The following is a 16004-nucleotide window of genomic DNA, read 5'->3' as shown; positions in this document are numbered from 1 at the left end:
ATTCCTCTCTTACACGTCTTCTACAGTATGGACTGCAAAGGATTCTGGGAGATGAGCGGAGCTTGCTTCTCCTGGCCAGGGCCATTGACCCCAAACAGACCAGTATGATGACAGAGATTGTCAAGATCCTCTCAGCTATCTGCATCATTGGAGAGGAAAACATGTAAGTTCACCGCAACATTCAACACTAATCCACCATTATAATATCCTCAATGTCACACTTCTCTCAGTGCCAGCCATTGTCTTCATTACCACTTCTCCCCCTAGCAACACTAATTTCTATAATCACATCAAGGAAATACATTTGTAGACAACCTGTCACTGGCCCTAGCACAATATATTCTGTGCTCTCATATTACATTTGCAGCGAGGGCGTTGAGATGTACCGGAGCTCTGTCGGTTAGCATGTTCTGATTTAGCAGTTTGGGCTGTGTAATGTATTTAAGTGCTCAGTGTTGTTGACCATGAACACACTGTTTGGTTGACAGAATATAAATTGAATCCAGGGGAGCTCTTTTGTATTGAGCTGGACTAAAATAACAATGGGACTTCAAAGTAGCTCTGCATGCAGCGGAGGAAAATAAACAAACTGACAAATACGAGAATCTAGTTAAAACTGTTTCTCACATCAGCCCCTGCCGAATGTCTCTGTGTGACCGCGGTTTTGGCCCCTGCTATGTTTAATCTAGGAATGTAAAATGACTCGCCTGAAATGAATCTTCTAGTACTAACTAAGCTGCCCTCATACCCAATTTCCAATATACTTCAAAAAAACACACACACACACACGTGCGTATGTGTGTTGAAGATAACTGTCACAATCCTCCCAATGATCACAGCCCACTTTAAGCATGCACAGCTGATTGACGGAAAATAGAGCTGAGGCCTCACTTTCCGAAAAGAAAAAGTAAAGGGTTGGGTGGTACTGGGTGGGTAGTTTCCTCCCGCATCTTCCCTCTCTTTGCTCCTCTGCCAGACTATTTTGGAGCGAGGGGGGAAGATCACAGGCATGGCTGGGTCGTGAGCCATCCTCCCTCCTTGGGGACCCGTGAACGCTTCAGCGCCCTGGATGGCAAAGAGGAGAGAATCAGAAAAAAATTATGTGCTGAGAAATAAATATAAAACAAGAGCTCTCTCTCTCTCTCTCTCTCTCTCTCTCTCTCTCTCTCTCTCTCTCCCTCACTCTCTCTCTCTCTCTCTCTCCCTCACTCTCTCTCTCTCTCTCTCTCTCTCGCTCTCTCTCTCTCTCCCTCACTCTCTTTCTCTCTGTCCCTCACTCTCTTTCTCTCTCTCTCTCTCTCTCTCTCTCTCGGTTGTGCTTCTCCTGTGTATAGAATATAAAAGCTTGACAGCAAACCATTTCCAACCCCGATGAGAGAGGTCCCGACGACTGATGGCGTGATAAAGCGACGCCAGATAAAGACGTGGCTCGGCATCAAAAAACTTTTGTTTGCTGTTTACTAAAGTGGCTATTTAAACTATCTTCACCTACTTGTGTGCAGGCACATAGCAACAACTTTTTTTAGTGTGAGGCCTTAGTCTGAAATTGCCCAAATCATTACTCAGCAATGTTGCCGTGAGCTTTCGCAACAATAGGTATTTTTATAAATGAGTCCTGTAGCCTTCTCCCTGCAATAATTTGCTCCTGCCCTGGCATCACAAACTGCATTTTATTATGAATAGCTTTTACAATGGATGATATCAGCTACACAGGCTTTCTCTGAGCATTACTAGATCAATGAAGACTAAAGCAGATCAATTGGATACCTATAATGACTCAGGCCAGTCAATTTGTCTTGGGTCCCCATAGAACGTCCCTGATGAAGACAAGGGGACAGATGAGATGATATATGAGGTGGAGGTGTGAGTAAATGTCTGGGGGTGGGGCGATAAAGGCGTTTGTTGACTTTTCAGTCTTTTTGTTTTCTCTCAGCCTGGATAAGATCCTGGCTGCCATGACAATTGCAGCGGAGAGGAATAACAAGGAGAGATTTGCTCTGATAGTGGAGGGACTGGAGAATCACGAGGCCCAACAGCTCCAGGTCAGTATATACAACCCCTATTGGACACACACACACAGTCACAAACTCACACTTCGTGCAAATCCCATTGACAACAGTGTGTGATTTATGCGTGACATTGAGTCATGTACACCTTTCTCACATCTTTCCATTAGAACCTCATAAATATCCACTTCAATCCACAACTCTCTTTCAACCTGCCCTTTACGGAGTAGCACATGGTGCAATTTCTGTATTATTTCAATGCTAGTCTGCTTGGATTCGAGTCATACATCAATATTATGTTTATCAACCTTTCCAAGTTCTAACTATGACCTCAACCTGTAGGCCTCTGAGGCAAGTTGTGGAAAGAAACATATTTTTAAAACTCACAAATATGCACATCACACATAACAAAGTAAAATCATTAGGGTCTGTCATGTCATGTGCAATGGAGAGAACTCGGCTCTAGTCAGTGTCATTCTCACAAATGGCCCCTTGGCTTGGAGCCGGTGTTTGACACGGAGGGCCAGGTTGAAATTGACTGTTCTGTCACTCAGGGGTCTACTGTACCTCAGCCCCTGTTGACGGTTACACACATTTCCTCTCCCTTGCCCTCCTGGCTTTGTGTCTGCTTGTCAACCTCTGGCACCTAAGCTGTTTGCTGGGAGTCAACCAAGGGTTCTCTCTCCTGGCCTAATCAACACCACCCGCTTAACTAGAGGAGCTCTACCAGAACTGTTTTACTCTCTTTTAAGGATTATTTTGAGAACTCTTTTAAGAACTCTGAAATATAACACAAGACCAAAAGAGAGATGTTGACTTCCTGAGATGTTTTATCCCATTCTCGTAACAAATATGTTTCTGCTTTTTCTCAGTGTTGTTGAGACGGGTCTCTGAGGACCCAGAGGAAAAGGGCAACCATGCAGCAACATACCTGTCTTTACTTCTGTTGTTTTCCCTTCACTGTTTCTTTCTCTGGCACTTTTTTGCAAGCAGTCTTTTTTTATTTGTAGGTGGGGGGGACTATGGGATGGAGATAAGGGAGGAAGGGGTGATGGGGAGGGAGGGATGGGGGGATGGAGGGATGGGGGAAGGAAGGATGGGGAAGGAGGGATAGGGGAAGGAAGGATGGGGAAGGAGGGGAGGTAGAAATCCTTGGATTGTGCTGGCCTTGTTTTCCTCCTTCATAAAATGTCCGCTAATGAAAAGGGCCACCGCTAATTGTGAAGTAAATTAAACTACCTTGCTGATGCATAAGGTTCAAAGAAATTAGAATACTTTTTATAAACCTTGTGATGGTGCTGTGGAGCCTGACTTTGTTAATGTGATTAAAATGGGTTTTGCTGCGGTTCGGGCTTTGCTCTCTCCGCTGCAGAGAGAAAGCCAGCATGCATCCCGACTTTAAACCGTCCCAGCAGTCCCACTTTTAATTACACTGACAGAAACCTCCTACGGCAAGCATGGCTCACATGATGCCTGAGCTCTCTTCTCGCACCATTGCTAAACCCCAAAAACAAGCACCACAATAACCCTTCTCGAACCAATTCCACACAACAAACATGGTTGAGGTTTGTCTGCTTCGTACAATAGAAGTAAAAAAAATTAACATTGAGGGAGCTTTATGGGCCTAGTCACTCATCCAGACTAAATAACTCTCGAAATAGCTCTCTTCCTTTTGAAAGAAAAAAAATGGAAGTAAAGTAATGGGAGTGAAGTTAGTGACATTTCAGCGAGGCTTCCAGTGTAGCGTCCCTGGTGGGTAGACTTCAGGCTTGGATGCCCAGCTCTTGGTCCAAGGCTCTGGAGGTCCTATTGGAGCGGTTTGATGTCTGCTATGTTGCTGCTGCCTGACACCATTGGCATGTTCTCAAAGCCACGGTCTCATCCCCTTCCACCCCACCCCACCAGTAGGGCTGGTGCAGCACAGAACAACCTTGGAATTCTCCTTAAGCATACTGCTTTCCCGGGGCGTGGCAGGCCTGGCACATATGTAAAGAGTCTCCATTAGCACTGACACGTCCCCATAAACCATAACACCAGGTTCCCTCACTCCACTGGATTAATACAAACCTGTTCGATCCCACTGTCCCCCGGCTATAGAAGGGGGGGGAAACACACCGAAAACAAACCAATGCTGTTCATTCCAGATGGCTATTATTCCCTATCGCCAAGCGAATTCCCACTAATTACGTTCTCCGAGGGCATGAATTGGGCTAGCGTGATGATTGTGTGTGTGTGTGTGCCTGTGTGTGGGTGTGCGCGCGCGCGGGTGTGCGTGTGTTTGTCTGTAAGCCTCTCGCCAGGAAAAACACCTACAGGAGGAATCGGTGTGAAAAACAGCCAAGCGACAGCATTCACTACGACCCGTTAAAAAAAAGATGTGGGCCAACACAAACATGCCGATAGAGGTTTTCTATAGGCTACTTTTCACATGCCAATCACGGAGAACCTTCAGCTCCTGATCGATCCGCCTGTGGGAGGAACACTCCGTCTTCTCCTGGTGCTGCTCCCCGGAGCCACCTTACAGCCCATTAAGGCCCATCAGCATTTTCCTCTTCCTCCCATCCTCCCATCCCTCTTCTCTTCCCTAATCCAATAAATCAATTACAAATGCACATCTGGTCAGTAAACTCCCCAGACCTCTTCTCTTTTCCACTTCCTCTTACCCTCTACTTCCTTTTTGCTGCCTCTACACCAGAATCAGACTATGGTCTATCTCTGCTCTCTCCTCTCCTCTCCTCTCTCCTCTCCTCTCCTCTTTCCTGTCTTAACTCTTCATGTTAAGTAGAATGAATGCCATAAATGCGTTCTCTCTAACAGTCTCTCTGGCATGTGTGTGCTGGACAACAGGTGGCCTGCATGCAGTTGATCAACGCTCTGGTCACCTCTCCGGACGATCTGGACTTCAGGATACATCTGCGAAACGAGTTCCTCCGCTGTGGCCTCAAGAAGATCCTACCGGTGAGTTACAGTACAAGGGGCTCTACGTCAACACACCTTCAGGGGCATAGAGATACATTCAATTGGCAGTCTAGATATCATCTGTGTGTTGTTTTACATGCATAAAACCTCTCTTAGCAAGTGAGAGTATAGTGAATGGTGTCTGTGAGTATTGACGTTTTTGGGGCCATGAAGGACATTACAGGAAGCTGAGGACATCCCTGTATACTTCTATACTGTATGTATACATCTGAGTTGAGGCAGATTTGGACCCGAAACTCTCTGATGAAACAGTCCGCTACACATTTCCCAATTGGGACAATGAATGATTGACTACCCCTCCAACTCCCATTAAACAGTTAGTCTTAGGCCCTAGTCCTCCCTGCCTCTCCCTGTTTGCCTGCGAGAGACGAAGCTCCTTCTGTCTCGCCTCCACATTGCTTCCATTATTATATTGGAGCGTTCTAGCTCACCTCACCGCAGGCACCACCTCACTGATCACAGCTCGCCATGGCATCATTATCAATCAGCAGACAGATCCTTGCACTCGGCATCCACTCATCCCTCATGACCTCATTTGCAGAGGGGAATTTGCCACGTGTTAATAAGTCATCTTGACTGCTCCGCTTGATTATCGCTGTCATTAGTTTAATTATCTTCATATCTGCCCCCCGATATGATGGAGTTTCCTTTACAATCATTTATAAATGCCGCATTTGACGCTTTAATGCCGGCATTTAAACTGAGGCGGGGCCCACTAATTGTGTAATGTTGTGGAGCCAATACAGTCAGGTGACCAAGAGGAAAGCTAAAGTGAACCAGTTCTATGATAAAGTACTGAGAGGTTGCTATTGGCCCAGAGTCCTTGAGACCTCTCCTTTCTGTGGCACTGCATGCTACCTCCCTCTCCGAACCGGCGTTTCCCAAGACGGATGGCATGCCCGAAGAGCAGCGAGGTGATTGATAGCTGCAGAAATTGGGTTACATTTGGCCTGGTGCCGTCTGTAAACTCTTAACGCCGATGATTCATAGGAAAGTTGTAAAGTGCACCATTATAGCCCCTCGTGGAGGGAGCAGGTGTGGAGCGCTGGGCGATTCAGGTATACCAGGCCGGCAGGGAATGAGAGGAATGGGTGTCCTAGTTCCCATACAGCTGTGACTTGGAAACCAGCATACACTGGTCTCCGTTAATGGAACCAGTATAGGCTAGTACAATCAGGTTAGGTTTGGTTTATTTACGTTCTGATAACACTGTGTATAATTTAATCCATACTATATATACATTCAGTCCTCTATTGACTATTACCACAGTCTATTCATGTCTCTCTGAATTACAGGAGCTGGAAGAGACAGAGGAGCTGGACATCCAACTGAAGGTGTTCAACGAGAACAAGGAGGAGGACTCCATTGAGCTCTCCCATCGCCTCGATGACATCCGCGCCGAGATGGAATATCCTTTTGTCTGCCCGTGCTGCTGCACCGGCCATGGAAAAGGGCTGCTGGAAATGAGTGTATTGTGGGGGCCTTGCCAGGCTTACAGGTTTAAAGCCGGCATGGTCGGGTTCATTAGAGAAGGATTTGAGGAACTATAGTGCAATAAAAGTTTTAGTGCGGTTGTTTTGGCTGGCACACAGAGGTCCATCTTCAGTAACCTCTTTGTTTTGTCTCGTTAATCACGCCTGTGTCCAATTGAGCAAGTACTTTACCTTTCTCCCGCTCCCTTTTAGCTAGATATGACAAGTTGGTGTCTCCAAGTCGACCCTCTATGTCCGCTCAACTGGAAACTTTTTGAGTGGTTAATAAAGTGAGCCCTAATTGGGTCTCGAGTTTAAGACTTGTTTTAAAGCATTCTTGGCTAGGTGCCTAAATAATTCAAGCAGCTTCTCTAAGGGCATTTGGATGTGTGAAACGCTGACATGGTAGGCAGACACTGTTATACAGATGTTCTCACTGCTAACCTTTGTCTCCCCAAATCTCACAGTGCTCGAAAATCTGCCACTGAGTGCTGCGCTGAGTGACAGTTACTGTTGACGCTCTGAGAGAAAGAAAGGAAAAGAAGAAAAAAAACACCACACCTGGATTAATGATATGCTTGAGCAGGTTCACAAATGAGAGGGCCCAATGTTTGTTTCCAAGGACAACGTGATGTTAATCTGTGCTATCTCTAGTCTCTGACACACACAAACATGCACACATACACACACACACAAGTAGCTTGTAGCTTGTTTTCCCTGCCTCATGAATACTAACACTGAGAGGCACGTCTCCTCTGTGTCCAGCCCAGGTCTGGCTGCTGAGGATGTGACTTCAGGCCACTAATGAATATTAATGATGGTGTGAAATAGTGATTGATTGACCCTACCACTGACTAGTCCACATCTCACCTCCACTGCTGCTCATGTTTATTCATGCTCCCCAGCTCCACAACATGAGTAGAAGTAAAATGTAGAGAGAGAAGAGAGATAGAGATTGAGAGAGAGAAATGTGGGCCTTTGGATTTGCATTGTTCTGTAGGTAGAGCTTTTTTTCATGTTTGCTGCTTACTGATAGATGTAGCTGCTTGAACCGTTTCTTACTCATAGATGTAGCTGCTTGAACCGTTTCTTACTCATAGATGTAGCTGCTTGAACCATTTCTTACTCATAGATGTAGCTGCTGGGATCCTTTCTTACTGATAGATGTAGCTGGTTGGACCCTTTCCCAGTCTGGGCTTCTACTCTACTAATGTCCCCCCTCAGATAGTGGTGTGGCGAGACCATAATTACATCTCACCGGTTTGGTAATTCTCATCGGCTTCTTCCAGGCTCATACAGGAGTGGGAAGCTATACTTCACAGAAGCCTGTATTTCCATCCCCTGCACTCGCCGAATTTGATATGGGAGAACTATTTTGATTACAGACGTGGCTGAAGTTAATAGGAAAATGTCAGACGGTGTTAAAAAGGATTGATTTGCACTGATGGCAGTGGATGGATCATGTGGTGTATGAAATAGTGGGAACAGTTGTAGAGTATGGAGCAGTGTTCTGTCATTTTGGGTGTGTCATGTCTTTGCATTGGTTGTCAAGTGATGTTCTTTCACGCTTAAGTAACTTTTCAGAAGTGATCAATACTCAATTGTCATTCAACAGTCTTTTGAGACGATGAACTTAACAGTTTTCCATCGTAGCGGATATAATTTGCTTTAAACAACTTTGACGGGTCCACACAACTTTGACATGGCCTATTTATGTAGCTAAAAACCCCGAAACGAAGCTCGTCCAACCATGTCCTCTCCCCTTATCTGAGGAAGCCAGGCCCTTGGTCCTTCCTTTTAAGCCCTCTGGACTAAACAAGAACACAAATCAGATATCTTTATTTACTGCTGGGTGACCACAGACAAATGTGAATGAATGCAGAGCCACTGACTGTGAAAGTGTTTTAGCTCAGACAGTGTATAACGTCGCAGTCAGGGCGTAAATATTTCAGCAGACATTGTTAAAACGCACACTTCATATTATGACGGCAATCAGTTTTTCATCCTTCCCAGCTTAACACTGCACTATTCCCCCTCACTCTATTCCCCCTCACTCTATTCCCCTTGTTTTCTGCATGTGTGCACAGATTGAAAATAAGGCTGTTTTTATTTTAGTTTTATTACATGCTTTTCAAACAAGATGAATATCCACGGGAGGATCCTTTCTCAAGCAAACAGTTTTGTATAAGCCCCCTCAAGCTATTTATTTATCTAAATTCTTTACAGTTTTGGGACTGGGTTTGTTGTTAGTTCGAAGAAGATCAAATGTAATCTTGCTATAGATAAAAATTAAATGTGAATATTCCTCGTAAACACAGATGATATACAATATTCTGTAATGTGATATTATTCTGAAATCCCACTTGGATATTATGTTTAAACACATGCACATCTCAAGAGAAATAACTTTTTCCTTGATTTGAACATTGCTCCCTTTGGTTTCAATTCCATACAAATCAACTGTGAGATGTTGTGCCAAGCGCTCCATTTTGCAGCCTCTGACAGTTCTTGATCTGAAACAAATAGCCACCAATCCAACTCAGAGAAATGGACATAATGAAATTAAAAATACACCACAGACAGTGATTTCTTATCTGATTCAACAACTATTTTAGACATCACAAGCCATTGCTTGCGCTCCTTGGGGAGACATATAATCAGTACCTTTAGTTTAATAACACATATTTTCACTTCGACGGACAAGGCACAATCTGAGGCAATATTTTCCACAGTGACTGATCCCCTTTTCATGATTCTGCCTAAATATTCAAACCCATTGGAGTTTTCATGTGATTAATGTCCTCCTCCTTGAAAGGCGCAGAGTGGAACACAGGGACTGTTCTTTATTGCCAAATCCCCTCCTAAAGTTAGCTGTTTACTCTGCCGCTCCCGAGAGGGAAAACAAATGTGAGGAATCGTCGCAGTGTTTGCTTGTGCACAATGACACCTGTCTGAGTACTAGATCGAGATGGGTAAACAAACACTGTGATTTGAGGATCTATTGACATTATTCTGATGGATTTTAGAATGCACTGCCACTGTCACTATATTATTAGTTTGACATATAAGCACATATTTAAGCACTCCTTCATCCCCATGTCCATCTAATACCTAAACAGCAATAGGTAAAGCTGAGCTGTGTTTATATGCCACTGACAGAATAAGGGAATGTGAAAAGTATTATGTATGTGGCTATATGAGAAGTGTTCAAATCAAACTGTATTGGTCACATACACATATTTAGCAGATGTTATTTTGGGTGTAGGGAAATGCTTGTTACAATGTGTATAATATGTGTGAATGTGCTTTTCCCCTTGGGGACATTAAAGTTAATCCTATCCTATATGAGGAAAGGTAGTGAAAGGTTATAAGGGACTTGGTTAGAGAGGGCACATGAATTGTAAATGTTTTGCCTGCTTTAAATCCGCTAGTCTGTCATAGTAGCCTACTGCTATTGCAAGCTGTTTTCTCTCAACTGTTTGCTCTACAAGCTACACTGCCATGACATTATATACCTTAACCCCCTTCTCACTGATATGGGTGAGGTGTACCATCTCCTGTCCAATATGGTGAAAGACACAGGGTCGGAGACCTACTTCCTGTCCATCCTACAGCACCTCCTGCTCATCAGGAACGACTACTACATCAGGTGAGTTCTGCCCACAAGCAGCCACATCCCTTCTCACTGCCTTCAGAGGAAGACTGCATTTCCACAAGACTGTTCTTGAGAAAAGCATAAGGCTGAAATGTCGACATTAAACAGTCTCTACTCTATTCACACTTCTTGTTTTCTTTTTCAATAGTATGTAGCCCCTATAAGGCATACACTTTACTGTGTAGCGCTGCTGCGCTAATGCTGCATTATCAATGCAGAAACCTCAAGGACGTCCTCTCCTTGACACCGCATTCGAGTAAGGTCAGATAACGAAACGCGCCTGACCCCTGTCGATAGCAGTGTGCCACAACCCTTGTAAAACTACAGTACTTCCTATAGCGAGTGCTATTCTCAAAGCCTTGCCATCTCCCATCTCCCAGGGGAAGGAATGTAAGCATTCAACATGAAAGATTCACATGTCCATTTTCTCCTCTCAGGGCGTCTCTCTCTCTCTCTCTCTCTCTCTGTCTCTTCTCTCGGTATCAGAGCAGATCTAATATTCTGTACTTTTGAACAATTAAGTTATTATTCAAATGGCGGCCCGGCTCTGGATCCCGCCTCGGCAGTGTAAATGTGTCAATCACAGGAAAAAAGAGGGAGACAGTGACGGCTCCTCTGATGGCAATGACAGTGATCAATTCACTGCTGTGTCAGACTTTTCGCAGAAATAAAATATTTAACAAAAAATTGAGAGAAGACAAGAGGAATTTACCATAGACAAGTTGCTGCTCACTCGGCTGGTATAAATAATGCATTCCTCATCTTGGTGGAGAAAGTGAGAAATAGAAAACACATTAAGTAGCTAGTGCAGCACAGTACCTCAGCACTCCTCTCTGTGTCTTTCCCCCACTACTGACGCCAATGCTCTTCACCACCGACAGTAAAAAAAGGATCACTACAAATGCTAATTAAAAATGGATGTACTTATTAAAGATATGCTTTTAAAAATACATTTCCCACCACTCTCCCTCCTTCCCTACTCCATGAGCAAGACATAATTCCACATACATCACCGGGCTTTGCGAGGTGCGGTCGGTCTGACGCAATGTTCTATATCCAGCTCAGGCCTCAATTCATCATCAATACATCATTTTTCGGCCACTTTGAACCAGCATATCTTTTTATGTTTCAGATTAAATTGGCTGATTGGGAAATGGTAGGTCTTTAATTTTAGATTAAAGGGAGACCTTAAGATCATTTTTGGCTTTGATTACCGTATCTCTATTGGGATCCGGGGAGGGAGGAAGTGGGCCACTCGCAGTCGCTGTCAGGCCAAATCAGGTGATGGAGCAAAACATGTCCATAGGTGTATGCAATGGCTTCCTGATCAAAGGGACGCATAACATGCCTATGCCAATATTCCAGCAGAACGGGGACTTTGGTTTCAAAGGTGCTATGTTTTATATATTTTAAACAGGACAGCCATGTACCCTGTTTCAACAGGACAGCCATGTACCCTGTTTCAACAAGACAGCCATGTACCCTGTTTCAACAGGACAGCCATGTACCCTGTTTCAACAAGACAGCCATGTACCCTGTTTCAACAAGACAGCCATGTACCCTGTTTCAACAGGACTGCCATGTACCCCGTTTCAACAAGACAGCCATGTACCCTGTTTCAACAGGACAGCCATGTACCCTGTTTCAACAGGACATCCATATACCCTGTTTCAACAGGACATCCATATACCCTGTTTCAACAGGACATCCATATACCCTGTTTCAACAGGACATCCATATACCCTGTTTCAACAGGACAGCCATGTTTCAACCCTCTGATGAACTTCAGGTTCAAAACACAGGGCAGACATCTTGACAATACTTGTGTGTTAATTTTGGAGGAGCACCTCTCGAAGCCATCACCAATTGTCGCATCAACAATTCCTCTTCCCGTCCTCGGAGGGTGAAGGGGGGGGGGGCTTGTTTTATTTTCGATAATTAATCTGCGAGTGCCATGCTTAATGAATGGGAGCAAACCCCTGCTAAATATAGAGCAGATCTCCTATTTTGGAGCAGAGCGATATGGGGATTACACTGGTTATGTGGAGCAGGGCTGGACCAGGGACTGCGAGGGGAGTTTGTGCTGCTGCTAGAAGCCAAATGTCATGTGGAGGGGGAAGGTGCCAGAGTGAAGGAGTGAAGGATGATGCTGGGGACATATGTTGGCTTCTGGAGCCCAGCCTTGCCCAGGCTCTGGTGGGGCCTGACAGTTCTGGGTCACTCGCTCGCTCCTTCCCATTCTCAGTTATATCGGTGGAAGTGGCAGAAAGGAGCGGGGGATGCTGGGAAAATAGGGAGGCTTATTGAGATAATAATGTGGTCTACATCGGTGACAGTCATAAAACGGGTTGCCGCGGTGCTAAGCCACACAGGGGCGACGTGCACTCGCTCGATCTCGTGATGAGTGGGGGAATCCAGTTGTAGGAACAAAACATCTGCCATTTCATGCTTACAAAAACGGTTTTACTTGTTTTGGTTCTTATAATATCTGTTTACAGTATGATAAGACCTGCCCACATTTTAGAGGGAACACTGATTTACTCCTTGTCATCACAAATAAAGCCCCACATACAGTGGGGGAAAAAAGTCAACTATGACAGACAAATTGAGAATTTTTTTCTCCAGAAAATCACATTGTAGGATTTTTAATGAATTTATTTGCAAATTATGGTGGAAAATAAGTATTTGGTCACCTACAAACAAGCAAGATTTCTGGCTCTCACAGACCTGTAACTTCTTCTTTAAGAGGCTCCTCTGTCCTCCACTCGTTACCTGTATTAATGGCACCTGTTTGAACTTGTTATCAGTATAAAAGACACCTGTCCACAACCTCAAACAGTCACACTCCAAACTCCACTATGGCCAAGACCAAAGAGCTGTCAAAGGACACCAGAAACAAAATTGTAGACCTGCACCAGGCTGACAAGACTGAATCTGCAATAGGTAAGCAGCTTGGTTTGAAGAAATCAACTGTGGGAGCAATTATTAGGAAATGGAAGACATACAAGACCACTGATAATCTCCCTCGATCTGGGGCTCCACGCAAGATCTCACCCCGTGGGGTCAAAATGATCACAAGAACGGTGAGCAAAAATCCCAGAACCACACGGGGGGACCTAGTGAATGACCTGCAGAGAGCTGGGACCAAAGTAACAAAGCCTACCATCAGTAACACACTACGCCGCCAGGGACTCAAATCCTGCAGTGCCAGATGTGTCCCCCTGCTCAAGCCAGTACATGTCCAGGCCCGTCTGAAGTTTGCTAGAGTGCATTTGGATGATCCAGAAGAGGATTGGGAGAATGTCATATGGTCAGATGAAACCAAAATATAACTGTTTTTCTGCAAAGGGACCAGGACGACTGATCCGTGTAAAGGAAAGAATGAATGGGGCCATGTATCGTGAGATTTTGAGTGAAAACCTCCTTCCATCAGCAAGGGCATTGAAGATGAAATGTGGCTGGGTCTTTCAGCATGACAATGATCCCAAACACACCGCCCGGGCAACGAAGGAGTGGCTTCGTAAGAAGCATTTCAAGGTCCTGGAGTGGCCTAGCCAGTCTCCAGATCTCAACCCCATAGAAAATCTTTGGAGGGAGTTGAAAGTCCGTGTTGCCCAGCGACAGCCCCAAAACATCACTGCTCTAGAGGAGATCTGCATGGAGGAATGGGCCAAAATACCAGCAACAGTGTGTGAAAACCTTGTGAAGACTTACAGAAAACGTTTGACCTGTGTCATTGCCAACAAAGGGTATATAACAAAGTATTGAGAAACTTTTGTTATTGACCAAATACTTATTTTCCACCATAATTTGCAAATAAATTCATAAAAAATCCTACAATGTAATTTTCTGGATTTATTTTTCTCATTTTGTCTGTCATAGTTGACATGTACCTATGATGAAAATTACAGGCCTCTCTCATCTTTTTAAGTGGGAGAACTTGCACAATTGGTGGCTGACTAAATACTTTTTTCCCCACTGTATAAGATGTACAGTATAGTTTAAGCAGAAATCCAATAATTTACATGTTTGGTCAATATGCACTCGTATGTGTAGTATCCCCATGCATGTTCAGAGCTCTCCACATCTTTTGTTTATTAAAGTGATCTCTCTGAAATTAAATGCGTTCCCAACATATCCAGCCTATTTGGTTCACGATCTTTGAGCGGTCAAAGCAATGAATCTATTTGAGCCACAATGCTCTTACCTCCTACTCCCCTTTCCAAAGGCAGTAAAACAAGAGCAGGACTTTGAAACAAGCTTTGATTTCCTTATCTGCATCGGAGCCATGTTATGATCTCAGCCTTCTGAGCCTCCCCGCCACGCACCCTGAGTATCAGTTAGCAGCATGGCGCCTGACCACAGAGGCCAGGAGGAAATTAAAGCACAGCAAATCTGCCTAATAAAGGCCTCCCTCAGAAAACATATGAGTGTACATGAGGACCGGCTGGCAGCTGTGCCTAACCTCTTCACCCACAGTGTGTTTTGGAGGCTTCTCACATAGTCACAGTACAAAATTATTCTCTATATGCCATATATAGGAGCGGTTTTCAGTTCCAATTCTCCATTAATGGCAATTTATTTTGTCCAGGACTAGGTTTAACCTATTCACGGGAATCCTCCCCATATAATCTATGGTAGTTATTATCATATATGCATGGATTGTATTTTTTGTTAAACATACAGAATAATACATACAGCATTTCCACCGGGTGTCACTCAGCACCACTTTAATTAAACAAACTCCAGGTAATTGTCCAATTAAGTGATTTGTGAAACTTTTGAGACTTGGTAGAGTATAGGTTATACTTGTACACTGCATTCACATATTTTTTAGTGTCACACTAATCATTCCTTTCCATGCTGTTCCATACTGCCCTGAGGAAGTAATCCTAATATGTTGGAATAGGCATCATACAGTACTGTAAGTTTGATATGACTGGCAATAACTCCTCGTAACCTGGAAAGATTCACATTAATTCTGTTAATCCCGGATTTAACTAGCATTGTCCGGGAGCAAGTGATAACTGTACCTATAGTGTGGATATGAGCCGAGCGACAGTTCCTCAAAAACGGTCCCCATCATAAAAATTCAGCCTCCATTTGGTCAAGTGGGGGGTATTTCTGGTGTGAAAATTGTATTTCTGCTGGCACCATTCAAGGTCATGCTTGGAACATCAATATTTGTCACTACGGGGCTCATCTTAAGTTGGCATTTTATTTGCTAAACGTCACTTGCAATTAAAGTTGATAATATAACTGGGGAAAGGTCACCCGCCAACTTGTGTGGTGCGAACAGGAGTCCCCGGCCGACTCAGACACCGCCCGCCGCCACCCGAGACCCCATCGTTCTGTCACCCTCCCAAAACATGCGACATGTTCTCCATGCCATTGTGCTTTTAATTACACATATTACACTGATTAGATTTGCATTTCAGGTTCATGGGCGCCCTTAATTGACAAAGATGATTGCAAATTAGGCGAGCGGGCATCGTGACGGCCGGCTGCACTCCCCGTTTGTCACCTTGAATAGACGCGAGTCACGCCGCTCCGAGTTCCACGTCACCGAGATTAATCTAGCGATTTCACGATCAGCATAAAAGCATGTGATCAAATTTAATTCAGATTTTTTTTTGGGGGGGCATTCTGTGACCTCTAGGTTGGCTAAGGTGATATTTTGTGGAGAATTAGGGCTGTGTAAGTTTGTGTCACTCTTGTTCTTGATGTCTGTGCTAACTCTGTTGTGTTCTGCTCACTGCTCTCCCAGGCCCCAGTACTACAAGGTAATAGAGGAATGTGTGTCTCAGGTGGTCCTCCATCGCAGCGGGATGGACCCAGACTTTGGATACAGAGAGAGACTGGATGTAGACTTCACCCACCTCATCGGTAGGT

The 16004-nt window shown here is 44.5% G+C and overlaps 1 protein-coding gene across 1 annotated transcript in view; it reads left to right on the top strand.

Annotated features, from left to right (window-relative positions):
- Positions 1 to 16004, top strand: part of LOC311108006 (protein diaphanous homolog 2-like) — a 589414-nt gene that overhangs the window by 196265 nt on the left and 377145 nt on the right. The window contains exons 10-15 of the mRNA XM_084150643.1: positions 27 to 163; positions 1934 to 2042; positions 4854 to 4964; positions 6281 to 6393; positions 9990 to 10106; positions 15880 to 15998. Of these exons, the coding sequence (XP_084006769.1) occupies positions 27 to 163; positions 1934 to 2042; positions 4854 to 4964; positions 6281 to 6393; positions 9990 to 10106; positions 15880 to 15998 (706 nt within the window). The remainder of the gene's footprint in view (positions 1 to 26; positions 164 to 1933; positions 2043 to 4853; positions 4965 to 6280; positions 6394 to 9989; positions 10107 to 15879; positions 15999 to 16004) is intronic.

Source organism: Coregonus lavaretus, assembly GCF_964263955.1.
Source record: "Coregonus lavaretus genome assembly, chromosome: 32".
Taxonomy (NCBI): Eukaryota; Metazoa; Chordata; class Actinopteri; order Salmoniformes; family Salmonidae; genus Coregonus; species Coregonus lavaretus.
The sequence above is the reverse complement of the archived record's forward strand: the minus strand, read 5'-3'. Positions and strand labels throughout refer to the sequence as shown.